At 44.2% G+C, this 20,299-nt stretch overlaps 1 protein-coding gene across 1 annotated transcript; it reads right to left on the bottom strand.

The window, feature by feature from the left end:
- Positions 1–5,673: 5,673 nt before the first annotated feature.
- Positions 5,674–19,680, bottom strand: ACAA2 (acetyl-CoA acyltransferase 2). The gene is made up of 10 exons (XM_035559962.1): positions 19,443–19,680; positions 16,199–16,365; positions 14,836–14,964; positions 13,118–13,234; positions 12,571–12,718; positions 10,798–10,973; positions 9,835–9,964; positions 7,532–7,602; positions 7,260–7,414; positions 5,674–6,321 (listed from the first exon to the last, which is right to left on the bottom strand). The coding sequence occupies exons 1-10, from the start codon at positions 19,456–19,458 to the stop codon at positions 6,237–6,239; spliced, it is 1,194 nt and encodes a 397-aa protein (XP_035415855.1). The 5' UTR covers positions 19,459–19,680; the 3' UTR covers positions 5,674–6,236.
- Positions 19,681–20,299: the final 619 nt, after the last annotated feature.

The raw sequence follows: 20,299 nt of genomic DNA, 5'->3' as shown, positions 1-20,299 counted from the left end.
CTTACTTAAAGTTTTTTCTTCTGTTTAAATTATGTTATCTTCTGCTTCACGCTCTTTCTAGACCTTGTAAAGCCCTTTTCAAAACTTAAGATACTTTGTTTATAAATAACCACAGAAGAGGGGAAAAACATTGAAGTGTACAACATTCTTAAAAGCTAAGCAAATAAAACAATCAATTTAACCCATGTTTTTTTTTGGTGGTGGTGGTGCAGTATCTTATATTAGAAATAAATATTTATAGAGGGATTCTGATTTTTTTTTCTCCCTGGCAACAGCTACAATAAATACTCTTGTAGAGAAAATGAGTGAGACAGAAGAGTTTCACTGAACAGTGAAGAAACATGTTTGGATACAGTACTGTGAGGAACTTGCAGCAGAATCTAACTATGAAAATTCTGAGCTCCAGCTTGGGGCCAATATTAAGATCTCAGAGAGAGAAACTCCTTGGGTGAGTTTCCCCTTGAGATGTAGTCAGATGGTGTTTCCCAGCTCCCTTAAACAGATTATTTAGTAAAAGGAAGGATTAAGCATTTCACATAGGTTATCAGGCAGCAACCAGAAATAAAAGCATGAAACTTTTCCCCTTCTTGCTGCTTCTTCCTCCCCCCCAGTGGACAGTTTCTGGTTCATAGACACTAACCAGAGGTACCCCATGCCACATAGCACCACACTCCGCAATAAAAGGAAAAAAAGGGGCTTTTGGGAGGCTGGCTATTGCTCTACCCATGGGAGGTGGTGAGCGATTGCATCACTTGTTTTCTTTCACTCTTCTTCTGCTTCTCCTTTGCTTATTAAACAATTTTTATCTCAACCCACAGATTTTTTTCTGGTTTTACTCTTCCTTTTTCTCTTCCCGCATCTCGCAGTGGGCAAGAGGGGAGCGAGCGAGCGGTGATGTAGTGCTTAGCTCTCTACCGAGGTTAACCCACAACACTTCCCTCTACCTTGAGACAGGAATTTGGTCTGCCTGTTGTTAATGTCTAGTTTAGGGACCGCAATTTCTCCACGGACTGGCACAGTAGCTGTCTCAAGCTTGTCATCTTGAGCTTCCGTGCAACAGCTCCCCGCCTCACTGATCTTCCCAGAGATTAAAGCTGTGGTTTCACAATCATTAATGCCACATTTGGGCAACTCCCAATCTCCCAGAAAACAGATTCAGTCCCCGTGGGGTGTGAACACGCAGCCCTACTTCTGCTGTATCTGTGTAAAAGTATGCCCACCAGAGGATAACCAATAGCTGCTCTGGTATAACACCTGCCGGGATGAATTATCACTCTGGCATTTTCAGATAGCTGTGGTTTAGCAACCCAAGTTTACACCTGATCCACCCTGCAATTCATATGGCTACTGTATTTTGACCTGGTATTGCTAGACTCACAGTTGGATTTGTTATCACATGGCAGCCTTAAATACATTTAAAATGTTGCCTTTTATCTTTTTACCTCGGTTTCTACAAGAAATATTTATCCATTATAAAATTAAAAACAACAATCACATATAGTTCAAATTTAACTCATGTTCTAAGCTGCCTATTCATTTCAATTTAGGTTTTCATGTGAAAGTACTTAAGTCAGCAAAGACGTTGTCAGCACTAGTTCTTTGTAGCTGCTTCCAGAAGAGGGAAACGGCACCCCTGTTATTAAACCCTTAGCTTGGGAACTCAGAAGGATTAATTTCCCCTCTGACCCCCCCCCCCTCAGCATCCCGGTGCAGCATCCAGCTAACCCAGTCAGGCAGCTCGGACCCTGCTAGCTGGAGAGGCGAGGAAGAGCCCTGCCCAGCTTAACAGCATCACGCCAGATGGAAAAATGTCTGGATTTAGACCGAGGAAGAGATTATTAGCAATACTGTCACAACGAGGTGAGACCTGCCTGAAATTGTGCACTTAAGGAGCTTCAAAAATAGATAGTTTTTAATAGCATGTTATATAAGATGACATTTTAACTATTAGCCCTCCACTCACAGCATAGCAGAACTGCTTACACATAGCCCCAAAATGAGTGTGATAGGTTAAGTCTCCATACCTTCTCCCTCTCACACGTACAGCTGCTTCGGGCTCAGGTTTAATAGTCTGTTTTCTGGACACAGGAATCTTTGGATTTATCCTCTTCTGCATCTTCTGTCGAATGTAGTACTTCAGTTATCAACCTAAAGGAAACTTCACGGTCTGAAAAAGTTGAGAGAGATGGGGGTCGGTGGGGCTGGGCGGGAGCTGGCTGGCGGCTGAGGGAGCTTGGGCAGGACCCGCAGGCCCCTGGGGTCGGGTAGGAGAGGGGTTGAGGGAGGTGGGAGGCAGCAGGGACTGTGGCCGGAGCCAGAAACACAGGCCACTAGCCCTGCCCTGAGCTGCTGGGCCCTCACTGCAGGCTTAGCAACCCCTCAGGGGGCCAGCATTTGTGCCCCGGCCCTGGCCCAGCCCAGCCTTCCCCCCGGCTGCTTCACTCACCGATGGCTCAGGCCAAACTGCAGCATGGCTGTCTGCTGCTGGCCCTAGAAACAGCCCCCCCATTATGAATCGTCCTCTGTGGTGTCACCTGCGCCCCCACCCCACCACAGGCTCTGCCCTCAGTCCCCACACAGGCCCTAGCGTCACCCAAGGGCTGGACGGAGCTCCCTGGGCTCCCTTTACGTGGCCCACAGAGGTCCCAGGGCCATCTGTGGAAAGAAATTTGGGTGATGTAGCCCGTGGACACCGTGCTCCTCGTGTGCCATGAGAGCGCAGTGCTTCACAGGAGACATTTCTGAAGGGGGGTGAGGGTATGCAGGAGACTCGTTGGACACTCATTCCTCCCGTGCCTTCCTGTGAGAAAAATCACAATAATTTTTTTCAGTCAGGATCTTCTGTGAAGCTATTTTATTCAAAATTGCAATGTCGAGCGTCCTGCATGCAGGAGCGCCCAGCGAAAGCGTATCATAACCTTATATTCCCTATGCGCGGGACCTCTCGCAATTATTTTTCAACGGTCTTGGGAATCTGGGGAGGTCCCAGTTGACTGGAAGCTGGCAAATGTTGTGCCAATTTTCAAGAAGGGCAAGAAGGAAGACCCTGGTAACTACAGGCCTGTCAGTCTCACATCAGTGCCTGGTTAAATTATGGAGAAAATTATCCTGGGAATTATTGAAGCGCACCTGGGTGCAGTCATAGGTCCCAGCCAGCATGGGTTCATGAGGGGTAGGTCCTGTTTAAAAAATTTGATTTCCTTTTATGATAAGATCACCCATCTAGTCGATCAACGGAAACCAGCTGATGTGATCTTTTTGATTTTCAGTAAAGCTTTCAGTACCGTTTCCCATAGGATCCTACTGGACAAAATGTCCAGCACACAGCTATACAAAAACATCATACGATGGGTGAGCAATTGGCTGACGGGCAGGGCACGAAGGGTTATGGTACACGTGGTTCCAACATTAACCTAGGCCAGACTTGCAAGAAAGGCAGAGCTACTACTGTGAGGACAGATGCCACAGCAATACAGCAAGAAATGTCTAAAATGCACCACCCAGTGGCAGAAAACTATAGCTACATTTATCAGTAAATTCATAGCTTTCCCACAAATGCTTCTTTTTCCCATGCATTTCAAGAAGGATAAAAATCAATGTTTTTATTATAATGTGCCATACAGACTACTTACAAAAATGAAGAATACTCCAGCGCCTAAAAAGAAAAAGAGAATGTATGCACTTGCTTCAATTAACATAAATAATGACTCCCCTAAAATCTAATGTATTTCTTCCATATTTTCTGCTCCTTCCAGGACACTATTACATTCCCCTAATCCTTATTGCCGTCAATAAGATGTCTTCATTTCCCAAAGGCAGAAACACAGGTCTACCATTGTTGTACCTAGGAAACAGAATATACTTTGAAATGGTGTGCAAGGATCAGATATTACTGCTGTTATTCTGTAGTAAGTGACTGGACTTGTTAGCAAGGACAGGCTCTGACCAAATCCTCCCGCAAGGAATCCCTACATATTGTGGAAGATTAGCTGAGGTATCAAACAGTAATGCTTGTGCTCATTTTTATAGTTGAAAAGAAAAAGACAGGACTCTTGAAGCACAGCAAGTGGTATTTTTTCCCATCACCTAGCACAGAACTGTCTCAGGGAATATCACATTCTAGACTTAAAAACAAAACCAGGAATTATAGCAAAGAAAAGCAGTATATTTCCCCCAAACCCAGAGCATCCATGCACCTTTCAGAACAGCCTCCTGCTGGAGACAGCGCTATTGATGACTGGCAGTTTACACAGAGGGATTGCCAGTGGTCTCAACCCCAAAAGAGTTAATTGACCCCAAGTCAATTAACCCCAAGTCAGACTGCTTTTGGCAGCAGTCTAACAAGTGAGCCAAATTTCAAATGGACAAGTGAGCAGAAGTACCCATGAGGTTGAGTTCTATGTGGATTGTCCAACTTAGAACACTTAGGTCAGTTTTAAACCTGAAGAAAGAATTGCATTCTTCCTAACCACACTTAATTTGTCATCCTTTGGAGTGTTTAGGCCACCAGGCATTGCAACCTGAGACCGCAGACAGGCAAAAAGAACTAAGTTTACTCCCCAAACAAGAGCATTTTCCCTTAGGCTCTCTTCAAACTGACACTGAACTTTAAAATCTTGAAGCTGTGGAAGAAGTTGCATGTATTAGAAGGATAACACATTAAGTCCCAGTAACTTCATGGGAAAGGATTTCACTTTCACTTTAGTTCGACAAAGCCCCTCACCAGAGGCTCTTCCAGGAAACGGACAGGATAAAAATAGAATGATATGGGAATAAACAGTGGGCAAAGAAAGGTTTCTAGCAGGATGTACGATGATGACCTGTGCTGGTAACATACTCGTTATCTGGAAAATGGAGTGAGTATCATGATGCGTTTTACAGAAACATTATGCTGGATGACCAAATGCAACTCTCAAAGAGAATTACACGTGGATTTCAGGAACTTGAGTGATATAAGAGGGCAATTAAACATTATGGGCAAAATAAGTGCATGACGTACGTGAAGGGGATTATTTTTTACTGTACCTACAGAATCACAAGCTCTGAAAGAATTGTTACTACACAGGGAAGAGAGCTTGGAAAAACTGGAGCCAGATCTCTGAAAATACGAGTTCAGTGATTACCCACAGTAAACAAGTGAGAAGGAATTAGATATTTGATACTATAGAAGGAACCAAGATGACATCCTGCTTTATAAAATCCACGTGGCAAATGCATCTTGAACAGTGAAACCCTGATAACCCTAACTTACTAAAACATAGTAGAGAGAGGAAAAAAGACACCGTGTTAAATGAATATCTGGTTTGCTGCCTTATAGCAGCTGGTTTTTTGAATCCTTGTAATGACTTTAGAAATATTTAGTGCTGTTTAAAGAAACTGCATCCGTAAGTAACCTTAGGAATGGTGATCAGCATACTTTTAACTGGTATCCACCAATTCTAACGCCACTTGCCTTGACTTGAACTTGTTGCTCCTCTAGACATTCTGGTTCTGAATGGCCTCGAATCTTTCACAACCACCACAGCTCAAGGCAGTGGAGCGGCAGGAAGAAGTCACATTTCAACAGGAGGCTGAGGATGAGAAACTGAAGACGAAAGTCTTCGCTACCACTTTAGCCCACGTAGCACAGTACAGTGATTTACTTTTAAAACAAATTCACAAACACACGCTGAGCCCTTTTTCATTACATTTATTGTTCTTTTAAGAGGCACAATGACAATTTCAGCTTCCCCTCATTTTCTTTTACCTTGCAAAATAGCAGGGTACAGGTTAGAGCCATCGATCTACGATCAGTATATACTTCAGATGGTCTCCAATTAAGTTTCCACATTTCCTGATAAAAGAGGCACATGTGCCAGACAGCAGCAGCAGCTGAAATAAGGAAAGTTGAAGTAATACTTGCTTAACAAGCCGCACTGCTATTTTAAGGCAGGTTTGGTGAAAGTTTGACAGGCAATTTCCTCAGGAAATGAGAAGAATTTTGCCTACAGAAATAATAAACTTGATTGAAAAGAGGCTTTTAGAAAGTACTTCATCAGTGTGAAATTACATTGGTACTACACTTTCTTCAGGTACAAAGACATTACTGAGTCTTCTCGTTCAGAATTCAGACTTCTCAGTTACTCCTTAATCTTGCAGGAATACGTGAAGGGAGGCAGTGATGCTTTACTGTCACAGAAGGCAGAAGTTTTCCACGGAATCAGTAATTTGGGCACCGCTGAAGTCTCCAAAATCTCTCAGGCGGTGTTCTCAATGAGAAGGGCAATACCTTGTCCACCTCCAATGCAAGCTGACCCAACTGCGTATTTCCCACCACGCCGCCTGTACAGAAAAGGCAACAGCGAAAATGACTTACATTTATGAAAGCACGGTAGCTGCTGTCCCGATTTTATAAACAGAAACTAGCTATCAACTTTTCAGAGGTACTAATAATGAGGAGATTTTCCAATCTTCTTTTCCTAGGAAAATATTACAAAGCCTCAGCTGCTACTGAAATATTTCTGTAGAAAAACAGAGTTCTGCGTCTGGGTCTTTTCCACCTAAAAGACAGTTTATGATATTGCTCTTAGGAGTACAAAACAGAAAGGAATGACATTAGGGAATACTTCAGGTTTCAACACATAGTAAAATATCGCATAACTCAAATATAATTTTACGGCCAAGGCGGTCTTTAAAAGCTAAGTTTTCTACGGCCGCACTCAACCATTTTTTGCAAGCTGGAAATTAATTAAGGTTTTATGGTTGAATATTAGTACAGTGTTGCAAGTACCAGCAAAAACATACAGGGATCTCTGCCCTGAAGGGAGGGGAGGGGGAAGGAAAAAAAAAAATAAAGGGAAAATTCAGATTAAAGTGATACTGAGCATACCAAGCAAGCCAAAAGAGTCAGCATTTCTGAAAATGGATTAAAGGAGAAGGAGGGCGATGGCAAAGCCTTTTAAATGTAGCCCGTTAAGAAAGGGACAGACTTAGATCGAGGCAATTTCAATAAAGGAAGCTTTCCCACTGACTGCTGGGGGCTTTGCATCAGAAGTAGAGGCAGGAAAAAAGTCCTGTAATGACGAGAGAATGGAACGCGAGGCTGGACTTGGACTGCAGGACACAGGCAACATTTGTGTACAAGGAGGAACGCCTCAGCGATGACAATTTTGAGCCAGTGGACTGGAAGATTTTAGTCGCACAGTATCTGTGCTAAAACTCCTTCGCAGGCGTGAATACGTCAGCACTGCATTACCAGTAGCTGTTGGCTATACACGTACCTTAATTCGTGAACCAGATGAGCTGTGATCCGTGCTCCCGAAGCACCCAAAGGATGACCGATAGCGATGGCACCTCCGTTGACGTTGGTTTTCTCAGGGTCGAGGCCCAACGCTTTCTCAACAGCCAGATATTGAGGCGCAAATGCCTCATTCACCTAAAACGCCAGAGAAACAATACAGCCGTTCACATCTGTTCAACTGGCCACTTGTACGAGGGGAGCGTTCCTGCTAAAAAGATCAGTAACCTCGCTGTTCGTGTTAAATCCTCTTACCTCTATCAAATCCATGTCCTTCAGGGTCAGTCCCGCTTTCTTCAGAACTTCAGTAATTGCAAGTACAGGGCCTATTTGGAAAATTATGTGCAGTTAATGAAAGGAAAAATAAAGCCTTACAGACATGCTATACATTGGATAGCTTTATAAAGCCTCGTCAGATTCCATCCCATGAGCTGCTGTGGAGCCCACGAACCTCGGATATGGCACTCACCTACTTTATTAGGTGGCAAGAGAACTCCAAAACCTAAAAAATCAGGTATTTTGCATCTTCCTCAACAAACTGCCGAGGAAAGTTAGGAGTGTCATTACTGCTGCACAGCGATGTTGGTAAACATGTACGTAAGTTTCAAGTCAAGAGGACAGAATCCCATGACAAATAAAACAACCTTTTGAGGCATTCTCCTCTCCAGTACTCGTGGCTTCATTTTTTCCCTTCCTCAACACTTGCAGTCACCAGATACACACACACAAAAAAAATAAGGCAGGCTTTCTGGAGCTCGGTGGTCATGTGTTTAATTATGGGTACTGCTGGTTTTGGTGCTCTTCGTACACCTTAGCTGTAAATCTCGCTTAAGAACAAACAAACAAACAAAAAAGCAAACAACAAAAACACACAAAGTGTTGCTTTAGACCCAGGCTAGAACAGTCCACTGAAGCAAGTAAGATTTTTTTTGGAGAGTATTAGTTTGGCAATAAAACTGTCTCTAGAAGAAAGCTGACATCTGCAACCCAGTAAAATCCACTAAGAAAGATTCATCTCAAAGCACAGCTACCTAAGGAAAGATACCCTCAAAGAGGATTTGAAAGGGCTGTTTAGATATGCGCTTGCAGGTCAAAGACACCGTGATGGTAGATGGGAGCTGACCGTTACATGAATAAAACCCATCCTAAAATGCTTTTTAAGTATCTCACTACCAAGGAATGGTGCGGACAACTCACAGCTCAGGAATAAAAAAAAAAAAAGCATAAAAATGAGTAAATGACCTAAGAGACAGAAAGGTTAAGAAGAAGAAAGGGCCCAGGTCAAAGCTCAGTGGATCATTAGAAAGACTCTGGTTTAATACTAGGCCCTAGATGTATTTCATGGATTGATTTTAGTATGCTCATTGTGTGTCAGAGAAACGGGAGGGTCTCATGTGGACAATACAAAGACTCTTAATGACAGACAAGGAGACTAAACTTCCCACCCCCCAACCTCCCTTTTCTCTTTCTTCAAGAATGAATTCTCTCAGAGATTGTAAGGCAGGGCTCCCTAACACCATCAGTATGTGAAAAGGCAGTCGTTCAGTCTGAGCTCCTCTGTTCTCAGACCCGTTGCTGTCATGTCTATGAATCTCTTCTGGTCTTTTTGGGTTGCTGGGGCCAAGCCGTGGTATTAAGAAGCGAAGATACGAGCTGTTTCTCCGTATGACTTATGAAGTTTTTAAAAACAGGCTAAAAAGAGTTGCCTGACCCACAAAGAATGGCCTGGTTTAGAAAGCACAATGACAGCACGAAGTCTAGCGAAAGAAACCCTCCCTCTACATTTGCTTTGAAGGTTGGGTTAGTCAGATAGCCCGAGCGAGAGAGCAAATCTGACAATGCTTCATTTGCATCTCTTCTGACACGTGAAACCAGCCAACAATGACTTCTCTGAACAGAAGGGCAGAAAGGGAAAGTAACGCTGGGATACAATGCTGTCTACGAACTGAACAGAAGGGAAGAATCCCGCCACGTCTGGATCAGCTCTGAGGGTTTGTTTGCGTTAACAGCTACTTGGTGAGAAAGCACAAAATATGGGACTTGCGAAAAAGTTGCTGGTTTGCCAGAATAATGCCTAAACGGACACATCTGTTGGAATCCAGCCTTAACTTGAGCAATTGAGTTATGGCTCGAAAGGGTACACGTAGCCAATATTTCTTCAACAAGGCGACTCGTAATTACGCAATAATGGGATTAAAAGCTCACGGGAAACTAAGGTAAGCTTGAGTTGAAAGCAGGTTTTAAAAAAATTTGAGAGCACACCTATTTTCTTAACTAAGAGAGTAAAAAAAGGGGAAAAAAACGCGGCTGGAGGGACTGTAGTTCAGAGCTAATGCTCTAGGTCAGGCACCGCAAATATCCTGTCAGCCAAACCGAAGTCTATCCCTCTGCATAAAAGGGTTGGATGGATGCAGCGGGACAATCCCTCTGCAAGAAGCCACCCAAACTTCTCCTTCAGAGCTACCAGACTCGGTACGCTGCAGCCTCCTTTCTTAGGACGCCCACCACAAGAAGAGCTTGCTTGATGCCGTAAGGAAACGGGCTTTATTGCAACTTACCGATGCCCATTATCGAAGGGTCACAGCCGGATGAGTGATAAGCTACTACTCTCGCCAGAGGAGTGAGACTGTGCTTTTTAAGGGCCGATTCGCTGGCAACGATGACTGCGCCGGCTCCGTCACACACCCCCTTACAGTAAGAGAGAAAAGCATTCTTAGGGGAGAAAGCGCAAACAAAAAAAGCCCACATTTTAAACTAAATATGCCCCTCAAAGAGAAACCAAAACCCACTTTCAGTCTACGATGCTATCATTAACATTTAATGAACAATCATATTAGTGTTTATTCAAAACGTACCACAATCTTTCACTATTCTGCCGACTGCGAAAGAAAGTTAAACACAGATGATTAATTTTATTAAACACAGGCGATTAATTTTGACGTTTCAGAGAAGTAAAACACATTTTTGCCACTGAAAGTCTCCCTTATACTGGAAACATCATTCCATAGATTTGCAGGGACCCTATTAATATTAGGTAACCCACGTACCATTAATAGGAAAAGATACTATACAGACACCCATCCTTACGGTGGCCACGATCTATTTTAGGCAGGAATTGGGATTATGTTCTCACCGTGGCCCAAAGAACAATCAATCAATTGACGAAGGTGATGACTGTAAGAGGAACTGTCCCTAAGGACGCGCTGCTAAGTTCTCAGTCTACTCCGAGTAATAGCAAAGCGTGGTTTGGGCTAGAGAGGATACTAATTGTGGCAGGAAGACGAGCAGCAGCGTGCCCAGGAGGGTAATGGCTGATTTGTAAAGCAGATATCAGTAATCATCGCCCCCAGAAGAAAGTAGAACGGCTAAATCCACGCAGGCACTGCAAATATAAAGAATGAGAAGTCCTTTCCATCAGGAGACGCTGCTGACAGCCAAAGGTGGCTCAGAACGACAGTGACAACGAATGTAGAGAACATTAAAGGTGACATTTCCATAAGCCAAGGCTTTGACGTACTCACTGAAGCATTCCCAGCCGTGACCGTTCCATCCTTTTTAAAGATGGCCGGGAGTTTTGCCAATTGTTCCAGAGTGGTCTGGGGTTTCGGGTGCTCGTCCTTTTGCATGCTTTCTTTCCCTTTTTTTGTTTTCACTTCCACCGGTGCCATCTCAGCGTTAAAATGGCCAGCGTCTTGAGCTGCAACCACACAAAGGAAAATAAAAGACGGATAAAAAAAATGCAGTATACGATTGCCTTTTGCTCTCTTTCAGCCAAGAGTTCAGGGACAGTGCCATTTGTGCTTCCTTTAGTTTAAATAGGCCAGTCGGGGGTTTATTGTTTGTTTTGGAAACAGAACGAGAACGGTACAAACACATTCTAAAACTTCTCCAAATAAAGTCTCCAATGTTAAAAGTATTATTTCAGGTATCTAAGATGCCCATAAGAGCATCTGGCCACATCACCTAAGATTATATTTGATGCCAATATTCAGGCTACTAAGTGCTAGCTTTTGTTTCCAGTGTTGACGTGAACTCCTGGATTTAAAAACAAAAGAACGCCTCTCTCTTAAAACTGAGCCACGACTCGCTTCAATTCATCCCACAGAGGCAACTCTAAGGGATTTAAATTGCCATTTGGCTACCTCTGAATTTTTTTTGACAAGTTCTACAAGGTCTTCTTTCCCGACTAGCCACAGGACTGTCTCTTTAGTGTGGGATAGGATGCGCTAATTGCGACACACGGAAATAAAAACAGCAAGGCAAAAATCCTGGATACCACACCCAAAACAAGAAAGAAGCAAAAGCCTCTTCTTCAGTGGCACAGTTCGTAGCAAAGGCTCCAGAAATGGCAGGAATTAGCTTCGAATATCAGCAGGGAGGGCATCCCCTTATTTCTAGGTTGGATACTAGGAAGAAATTCTTTACCGAAAGGGTTGTGAGGCATTGGAACGGGCTGCCCAGGGAAGTGGTTGGGTCGCCATCCCTGGGGGTCTTTAAAAGACGTGTAGATGTAGAGCTTAGTGAGATGGTTTAGTGGAGGACTTGTTAGTGTTAGGTCAGAGGTTGGACTGGGTGGTCTTGGAGGTCTCTTCCAACCTCGATGATCCTGTGGTTATTGATGAATACTGATGAATATTGACGAACAGGACTTCCACACCCATTAAAAATATAAGAGCTACCTTCAAGAGTAGCAGCTGCTAAAATCAACATCATTAGAATCTAAAAACATGCCTAGGTCCTTTACCTTGTGGTCACCTTTGGATAGCAATATATGTTGAAGATCCCAGCTGGCTATTATCCTGTTTACACTATCAATCGACTTCGTAGTAACACAATGCCTCTGAGTTATGGCTTTGGTGATATAAACTGCCCAGAGAAAAGTTTAAAAACAGGTCCTGAAGAAATATCCCTCTTTAGAACCCCACCTGCTCTAAATGTTCAAGGGTTGTAGAATAGCATACGACTTGCACAAGAAAAAAAGAACAATTTAGGTCAATCATGGTAAATGTTGATGAGCAAGAAGGACGTGGGCTGGTGTGGCAGAGGACTACTCTGCAGCAGAAAAAGAAAGGAGGGGATGTCAGGCATCCCACCAAAAGGGCACCGAGCCACACGCTGTTCAGCCAGGAAAAAAAAAAAAAGTTGACAACCAAAAACCAAGTGACGATCCAAAAACAAGCGACACCGATATGCACGAGCTACATAAAACTTACAAACGGTCTGGATTGTTGCTAAAAACTCTCTGTATTTGAAAACGGCGTCATATAAACGCTTGCATTCCTGAATTTACTAACCGGCTTTGCATCTCTGCTGCGTTTTGAACGCGTAGCGGTCACAGTCCTCCCGCGTGATGCTGTACTTTGCAGCCAGGTTTTCAGCTGTAACTGCCATGGGTGTTTTCACGTGCGTGTCAGTCAGACCTTCCCACAACGTGTCTTCCAACTGCACGGAACAGTATTAAAAGACATAAAAGACCACAAAGCACAGCAATATTAACATTCATTATTGACAGTTTCTAATTACCCTGATTTTTAGCTTTTCTATTATATGGAGCACTTTGATGGGATACACCAAGTGACCTGAGTTTTTGGTCTGAGCGTTTTATTACACTTACCTTGGAATAGAAATTCTAATATTGTTTTGGAAAAGCTACAAAACTGTCAGTATTATGGAAACCTACTGTTTTAATGATGCATACCACTGGATAAATGCTTTGACCATCTAAATCTGGATCTAATCTCCAACGACTTCCTTCGGAAGACTACAGTGTCTATATGGCTGATAATTTACACTCCTTTTGAAACACAACTTCATTCACAGGAAATAAAAAGTAAGTTAGACCTTGAGTTCTGCTCCTAATCTGGTTCCAAACCGAATGTTTCGAACTGCATACGGAGCTTGGCTCATGTTTTCAGCTCCACCACACAGGACCACTTCGGAGTCATTGAGGCAAATTTCCTGCAAAGAAAACCAAAACAGATTTAGGATTTTAGGATTTAGTTTGCTGGTTTTGAAAGATGGTAACGATCGTTTTAGAAAAATACCTCGTCAACTATGAAGCCACACACAGAATGAATTCCTGCTTAGTTGTGCGTATTTAAAAAGGGCTTACCCTATTAGGATTGGGCTTATCCTATTAGGATTGGGGTCTCTCCCTTTCATCACGTGCTCTTTCCCCCTCCTGTCAGTGAGGAACGGTCACACCAATGAGGGAGGAAGAGAATATGGACACACACATAACAGGAAAGAGGAACAGGACTGAGAACCTGATGGCATCTCCATGCTTGTGCGGTTAGGTTAACAGACGTTTGAGCCTGGGGTTTGAGTATCACTGCCACAAAACCAGAACATCTTTTTTTCCCCCCCCCATCTGTTGCCTCTTCAGCTCCCAATTGTCTCGAAAGGAACACAAATTAAACCTCTAAGCCTGAAACTAGACTTTATGCTTCTTAATAAATAAAGGGACATAGTATTAGAAAATTTTAGCCAGGTAAACCGCCAAAAGAAACACCAGCCACATACTAATTCACCACCAGTAACTCGTTAATAATTGTGACTGATCTGTGGTGTTATGTGCTGAGACGCTTCCTATAGTTTCTAGGAACCGCACATTTAAGCGGTTGTGAACAGCCTGGTCACGTGCCAGAAAAATACAGGAACGAGCACCACTGATGAAATGCCACCGTGGGTAAAGATCTCACAACGATGCTTGGTCAAAATCTCCCAACGGATCTCTTCAGTGTAGCGTGTACAGACTTCCAGAAAGCGCTAGGAAGAACATTTAGATCGATCTTCTTGGGAAAAATCACTCTCCTCTCATAACGATTCATTGCTACTCAGACAAAAAAGAAAACGCGTTGCTGCTTTTCTGAAGGAAACTATGAGAAACTTGTGATTAGGCAGAGAGTAAATACTTTGTTAAAAAAGATGAGCAACACTTCTGCGTGAAAAACACCTCGTTTTTTAAGCAGAAACATGTCAAATGAACAATGATGTTGAATTATTCTTGACAGCAATCAAGCGAACTTGTTGAAGGAATGGAGTAAGCAAAGCTTAACAAAATACCCTGGTAAAAGGCATCACAGGAAACTTCCAAAGCACACGTTAGAAACTGTGGCAGAGTTTCATGTTTGAAAAAGGATATCGAACAGTCCAGCAGAAATAAAGAGAAGGTGGATCAGGAGATGTGATTTCAAGCCGCTAATGGATTTCTCATAAATCTTACGCAATGGTCAACTGCGAATAAGTTGATTTTTTTTTTCTATTTTAGAAAAAGTGATGCCACAAACTACCTAACCCATGAGAGCACGAGGATCTTTGAACGAAGACACAATTAAAAAGACACAATTACAAAACCAGACGTCAAAAAAAATAGCGCTGCAGAGGCACACGACCCTGCAGGACAACGTGACGCCTCTAGCAGTGGTAGCCAAGAACCCGTAACTCATCTCAAACCCGCAATAAATGCTTTTACTCACGTCTTCTCTCAGTTAACAACGTGATAAAAGTTACAACTAATACAGAAATACAAGAGGAAAAAAAAAAAAAGAGCTCAGTACCTGACATCCATTGGCGATGGCTTGGAAACCAGAGCCACAAAGTCTGTTGACGGTGAGGGCTGGAACCGGGACAGGAACTCCCACCCGTAACCCGACGTGTCGCGCGATATAAATAGCGTCCGCGGAGCTCTGCGGGCAGAACAAATAATAAGTTGCGTTACGCTCGCATTTCGTTGGCAAGCGAACGTCTTGAGCAAGAGTCAAACCGGCAGGGAACCAATCTTCTCCAAACAGAAAGAAAACTTACGCTCTTGGGGATCGTGCCCCAAGCTAATGGGTGTTATAAGCACACGATTCTGCGCACAACGCTACCTGACAATGGAAACTGTGAAAGAAAGTGGAAGCGAGTCATTTCTGCTGAAGAAGGGGAGTTGAAAATAGCCCCTTCATAGTTACTTGTACTTAACCAAGTAGAAAACGGACTAAAAATCGAAAATTTACTGGTGGGGGAGACGGAGAAGTATGACGCAAAGGAAAAGAAATATAATTCCAACGTGGAAAGACTGCTATTCCTTGTGTGAAAAACCAATTACACGATGGAGCAATTTATCTGGTTTTTTTTGACAAACAATTCTTACAAAAAGCCCAAAAATTTGAGTAAATGAAACCGAGATGGTAGCCGTGGCAGACAGAAGAATCAAAAGCCACTCTTTTGGCTACAGATCCTTTAGAAGGAATACAGCATGTTTGGTCACGTATCACTTCAGTCCCCTGCTATTTTTTTTTTCCTTCTGCACCCTTGAAATACTCAGATTTGCAAGGAAAGCGTCAGCGTCCACCCTTAGTACAATAAAATCAGAATGCAAAAGAAAAATAGGAAGAGAAATGCGCCCGCCTAAAACAAATACCCTCACCTACATGTGTGGGTAACTGCAGTTTTGTAATGCTGGTGCCCTGCATACAATAGCATCCAGATCAAAAACGCTTTGTTAAAAAAATCTCTTTAGAAAGCTCGAGGGAAATGGGCCCAAATCAGTTCCAGTCTCTAAAAGAACAGGATTTATACAATCCAGGGCAAATTCACCGATGATTTAATGACACAGGTCATTAAAACAGGAAAAACATAGCAGGGATTAGCACCTAGCCGTGTAATGAACCCGCATTTTTGAATCAGCCTCACCTGGTTTAAACTATTTTTGTGGAGCTAGAAGAAAGCTAAGCCTTGCTCCCAGCAATGGCACCAATCACGCAGGGTACGTCCCTTAAACACGAACAGGAAACACTACACTACGAGTGCTACTTACCCCTTCCATTTCCACCCCTGTGGCTTATTCTTGGCTGCAAAACAGAGGGAGCTCTCTACAGGACCGCGCTGAAGATGACTGAAATAATCCCCGGCCAGCAAGACTTCCGTGATACCAACCTGCATGACGCTGCCAACGATGACGCTGTCGATGATCTCAGGGGAGACCTTGCCAGCAGCCAGGGCAGCCCGAGCGGCATGTTCTGTCAGATCGGTGGCCGTGAAGTCCTTCAGCAAGCCTCCGTAGGTCCCGAAAGGCGTTCGCTTCGCCGCAACGATGAAGACACCTGCAACAGAAGCAAGAAAGATCCAGATGTGCAGATCAGGGAGCAGTCAGGCTCTCTTATTTTTGCTTACGTGAGTTAACAGCCAGACCCATACCAAAGAGAAGTACATAAAAAAGTAGACACGGGGCGTACCAAAGAGAAAATGAGCAAGGTAGCCTCAGCAGAATAACATCCTAAATTCACAATAGGATTCATAAATGCTATCGACATCCTACGTTCGTCCTAAAAGACAGCGTGAACCCAAGCAGCTCAAGACAAGTAAGATACAGGAGGCAGCGATACTTCAGACAGGGAAAATATGCCAGAATTAATGGTCAGAAAGAAAAGCTAGAAGACTCCAGGGACACCTCCTTTCCAAGAAGAGGTTTGGAAAAAGTAGGTAGTTTGGATATGGGGCAGACAAAGGAGGCTGCCACACTCCATCAGATATTAGTGACAGCGCACTAAAAGCATGAAAGGAACGTCCGTGAAAACCCACGCTGGACACCTGTGAAATAATCTGTCAGATGAGGAACTGATCTTTTAAAAACAAAAGCGGCCACTTCCTATCTTATAAAAATCAGGGAATCTGGGGCTTACGCACTGAAACAGTGTTCACAGAGGTGTTTCTTTTTAAAAAATGTGTTTTAAATATGACACCTTTAACTTTAGAGAAAAAAAAAACACTCTTATAAAAATATAATGATGTTTTCCTAATTAATATAGGTCATCTAAGCTGCATTAGCGCCGGTCTTCCAGCTTCTGAGAAGAAAATCCAGTTTCCAATGCCTATGCAGGCGCACAAACGCCTTGGCCGGAAGGAGCCTAAGAGGATTTGAGCTCGAGCAAAGCCCTGCACCCTACAGAACACGTACTGACTGCTCGGCACAGCAGCTCTCCGCTTCCACGTGTCGGAACAAGAGGGAAGCAGGCTGTGAACTTTCCCCCAGTTGAGCTCACGCGCCTTCTCTGCAGCTGCCATGGAACAGCCACTGTTATTTTAAGCAACGCTGGAAGGACACGCACAGATAGAAGGATGAAGGCAAACGAAAACGCCTGTTCTTTACGCTGCCCGTGACCACCATTCCGACTGCTTTCGGGCCCTCTGTTACAGGCTGCGTGATCTTTGGCTGGTTTGTCACGGAGGGTGCTCCTCCATCTCTTGTGTACGTGGATTACGTGGACCCCAGGCTGCACGATTTACAGGAAAGGACTCTCCGAACTCGTGAAGGTCAAGCTCGCTCCACTGACAAGGACCTGAATGCAGTGCTGGGACCTGAAGCAGGCAGTCCTTACGCTCTGAAAACCATCTGGGAAATCCCCTGATGTAGACTGAGCAAGAATTGCAGCTTCAAGGATAAGCATGAACATCCATTGACTGAAATCCACTGACCGAAAGTTTTTTACTTAGCTTGTACATGTGGGTTTTATTTAAAAAAAAAAAAAAAAAAACTGAAAACTAATAACAGATGGAAACTGTGAACCCCTACAGGTGTTTTTGTTCTAAAGAAAGATGAGGACGCTTTAATTAATTTATCATTATGGAAAACAGCCACATTTAGTATATTAGTACTCAGCTGCAAGGCTTTGCTGTGAACCAGGTCAAGGACCCGACCAAGCCAAAGAATTTTTCCCCCTCCCTTCTGACCTGGAGGTTGGCTGCCCGCAATATCTGCTGAATCACACACAGACAGCTCTGCAAACAGGCCCGGGGTGGGGTAGAACTTTGCCCTTCAACCTTCAGTTGACAATTAACAACATTTTCTCTTCCAACCCAACCGTTCGCCGCTGCCCATGTCTTCCCCACAGCACCATGGGGCCAAAGTGTAACCCAGACCAGATCATGCAACAGAAGGATAAAGACTACGGATGATGATATTCATGCGGATCAGTTCTGCATCTGAGTCCACTTTCTGACTGCTCAATAAAACAGTAATTTCAGACTAAAGGAGAAGATTGGAGTGAACTAGCGAGGAACAAGAAAAAGCACAACCTTACCTAGCAGCCATGAAATTAAATTGACCACAGAGATACTCCCCTGAGTACTCTGATTTTGCTTGTTGGGAGAGACATCATCTACAAATGCTACACCCTTCACTGAATTTCAGGAGGGATGACAAGAGGTAGATGAAATCCTGTGAGAAGGAACCCTGCCCTTCTTCCTAAGTCTCCATTAATTAGCACTGTCCTACATCACCACATCAAGACTTCCACTCTCTGCTGTTTCCCAAGATGATAAATGCATGACAAAAGCAGAATATTACCAAACCCATATGGATCTGGAAACCTTTGGGACTAAAAAGTGAAGGTAACCAGGAATTCTTATTAAATAATCAATTCGTCTTAATATGGTTTTGTTAAGCACCCTCTGCCAAAATCAGATACAGATCTGAAGCCTTCTGTAACCCTCCAACACTTCTTAAATGCGCTTGGTATGAAAATATTTCTTCACCAGGACTCGTTTACCTTATTTTTAGGAGACGTACGATTTAAACCACACGAAGTAGTTCTTTACACAAAGCACCTGTAGGAGCTGCTGGAGCTTACAAGCGGCATTCAACCTGCACTGCTACTTCATATACCTTCATATAGGTTTGTGTGCTGCCTCCAGCCCTACAGAAAGTTAATTCCCTACAGTATAATTCCGCCACGGGTCTGCAGACCAGCAGAGGTGAGCCAACTGAGATTTTTATGAAACATTAATGTTATTCCCAGCCGTTTATCTATGCTGTCACAGGACCGACAAGACAGTGAGGAGGAAAACAGAAGAAACCAAAACAAACCCAAGCAAGACCCACAAGCCAACCAACACCCACAACCCCCCCCCCCCCCCCCCCCCCCCCCGGAGACAGACAGGGGCTCAGAAATGCCATTTTCCCTTTTTTTTGCCAACCCCACAACCCGCCGAGGGGCTGAGGGACCCAGCCCTCGCTGCACCCCCCCGCACCCGGCGCTGCCCCCTCGGGCAGGGCAGCGGGGCCAGCCCGTGGCACCGACCCCCGAGCCCTTTTGGGGAGCCCCCCCCAGGTGACAGGGGGGCGCCCCGGGCTGACAGGACGCCACAAGGACCCCTCCGGGCCCCCCCAAGCCCGACTCACCCCTGAGGAGCGCCATGGCCGCCCCGCTCCGCGCCCGCCCTCTGTGGCGCCCCTCAGCCCGCACATTCGCCACGCCAAAAGAGGAGGTGCCCGTATCGATTTCCGCGCAGGCGCCGCTTTTTGTTGATTTGATTATCTCTTTATCTTTATTTGATGTGTCCCCTCCTCGTCGTCCCCGCGCTTGGGAAAAGGGGAGCGGGGGGACGGCCTGAGGCGAATCGGCGGCGGCACAAAATGGCGGGCGGCCCCGTGAGGGCCGCTCAGGGAGCTGCTACATGGTTTGGCCCATGTTGGTGGCCTTCCATGGAGGACACGGGGCTTTTCCTCCCGGTCTTCTCCCTGTCTGCACCTCGACCTTGTCAGTTGGTCCCCCCAAAGCACCTCACAAATTTCTAGTATTTGAAAAGACACGCTGAGGTGTAAAAAGTGTGGTGGTTGGTAGAACACCTCAGACTGCCAAAGGGAGGATCGATAAAAATGCTTTATTACAAACAAAAAAATGCCGTATGTCTTCATGAAGGAATTTAAAACATTTTTCTTCTAGATTTTCCATATGAAAACTATGTTTCCTATTCAAAATGTCTTTCAACTGCTTTGCTGACGTAATTCCAATGATTCAATGAATCTGGAGACCAGTGAATGTACCTGTAACCTAACCTTACAAAAATAAAAAAAGGAGGAAAAGGGGAGAGAAAAGGGGAAAAACATAAGCAAAAGGAAAAAAATGTTCTACTTTACTTTCTCTCTTTGCCATTGAATTGTCTCACTTCACATACACAGGGGCTGGCACTGCCTCAGCTCCTCTGCATTGGTTTACAAGGCCGTAATACTTCACGCTCAATTGGCTTTTAATTACC

This window comes from Cygnus atratus, chromosome Z (genome assembly GCF_013377495.2).
Source record: "Cygnus atratus isolate AKBS03 ecotype Queensland, Australia chromosome Z, CAtr_DNAZoo_HiC_assembly, whole genome shotgun sequence".
Lineage (NCBI taxonomy): Eukaryota > Metazoa > Chordata > Aves > Anseriformes > Anatidae > Cygnus > Cygnus atratus.
The sequence above is the reverse complement of the archived record's forward strand: the minus strand, read 5'-3'. Positions and strand labels throughout refer to the sequence as shown.

Excerpts from the sequence above, each read along its gene's own strand:
- ACAA2 (XM_035559962.1), bottom strand. Across the intron at positions 14,965-16,198 it reads TCGTTGGCAGCGTCATGCAG|AGCTCCGCGGACGCTATTTA; the intron begins GTTGGTATCACG and ends TTCTGCCCGCAG. Across the intron at positions 10,974-12,570 it reads GCAGCAGAGATGCAAAGCCG|CTCAAGACGCTGGCCATTTT; the intron begins GTTAGTAAATTC and ends GTGTGGTTGCAG.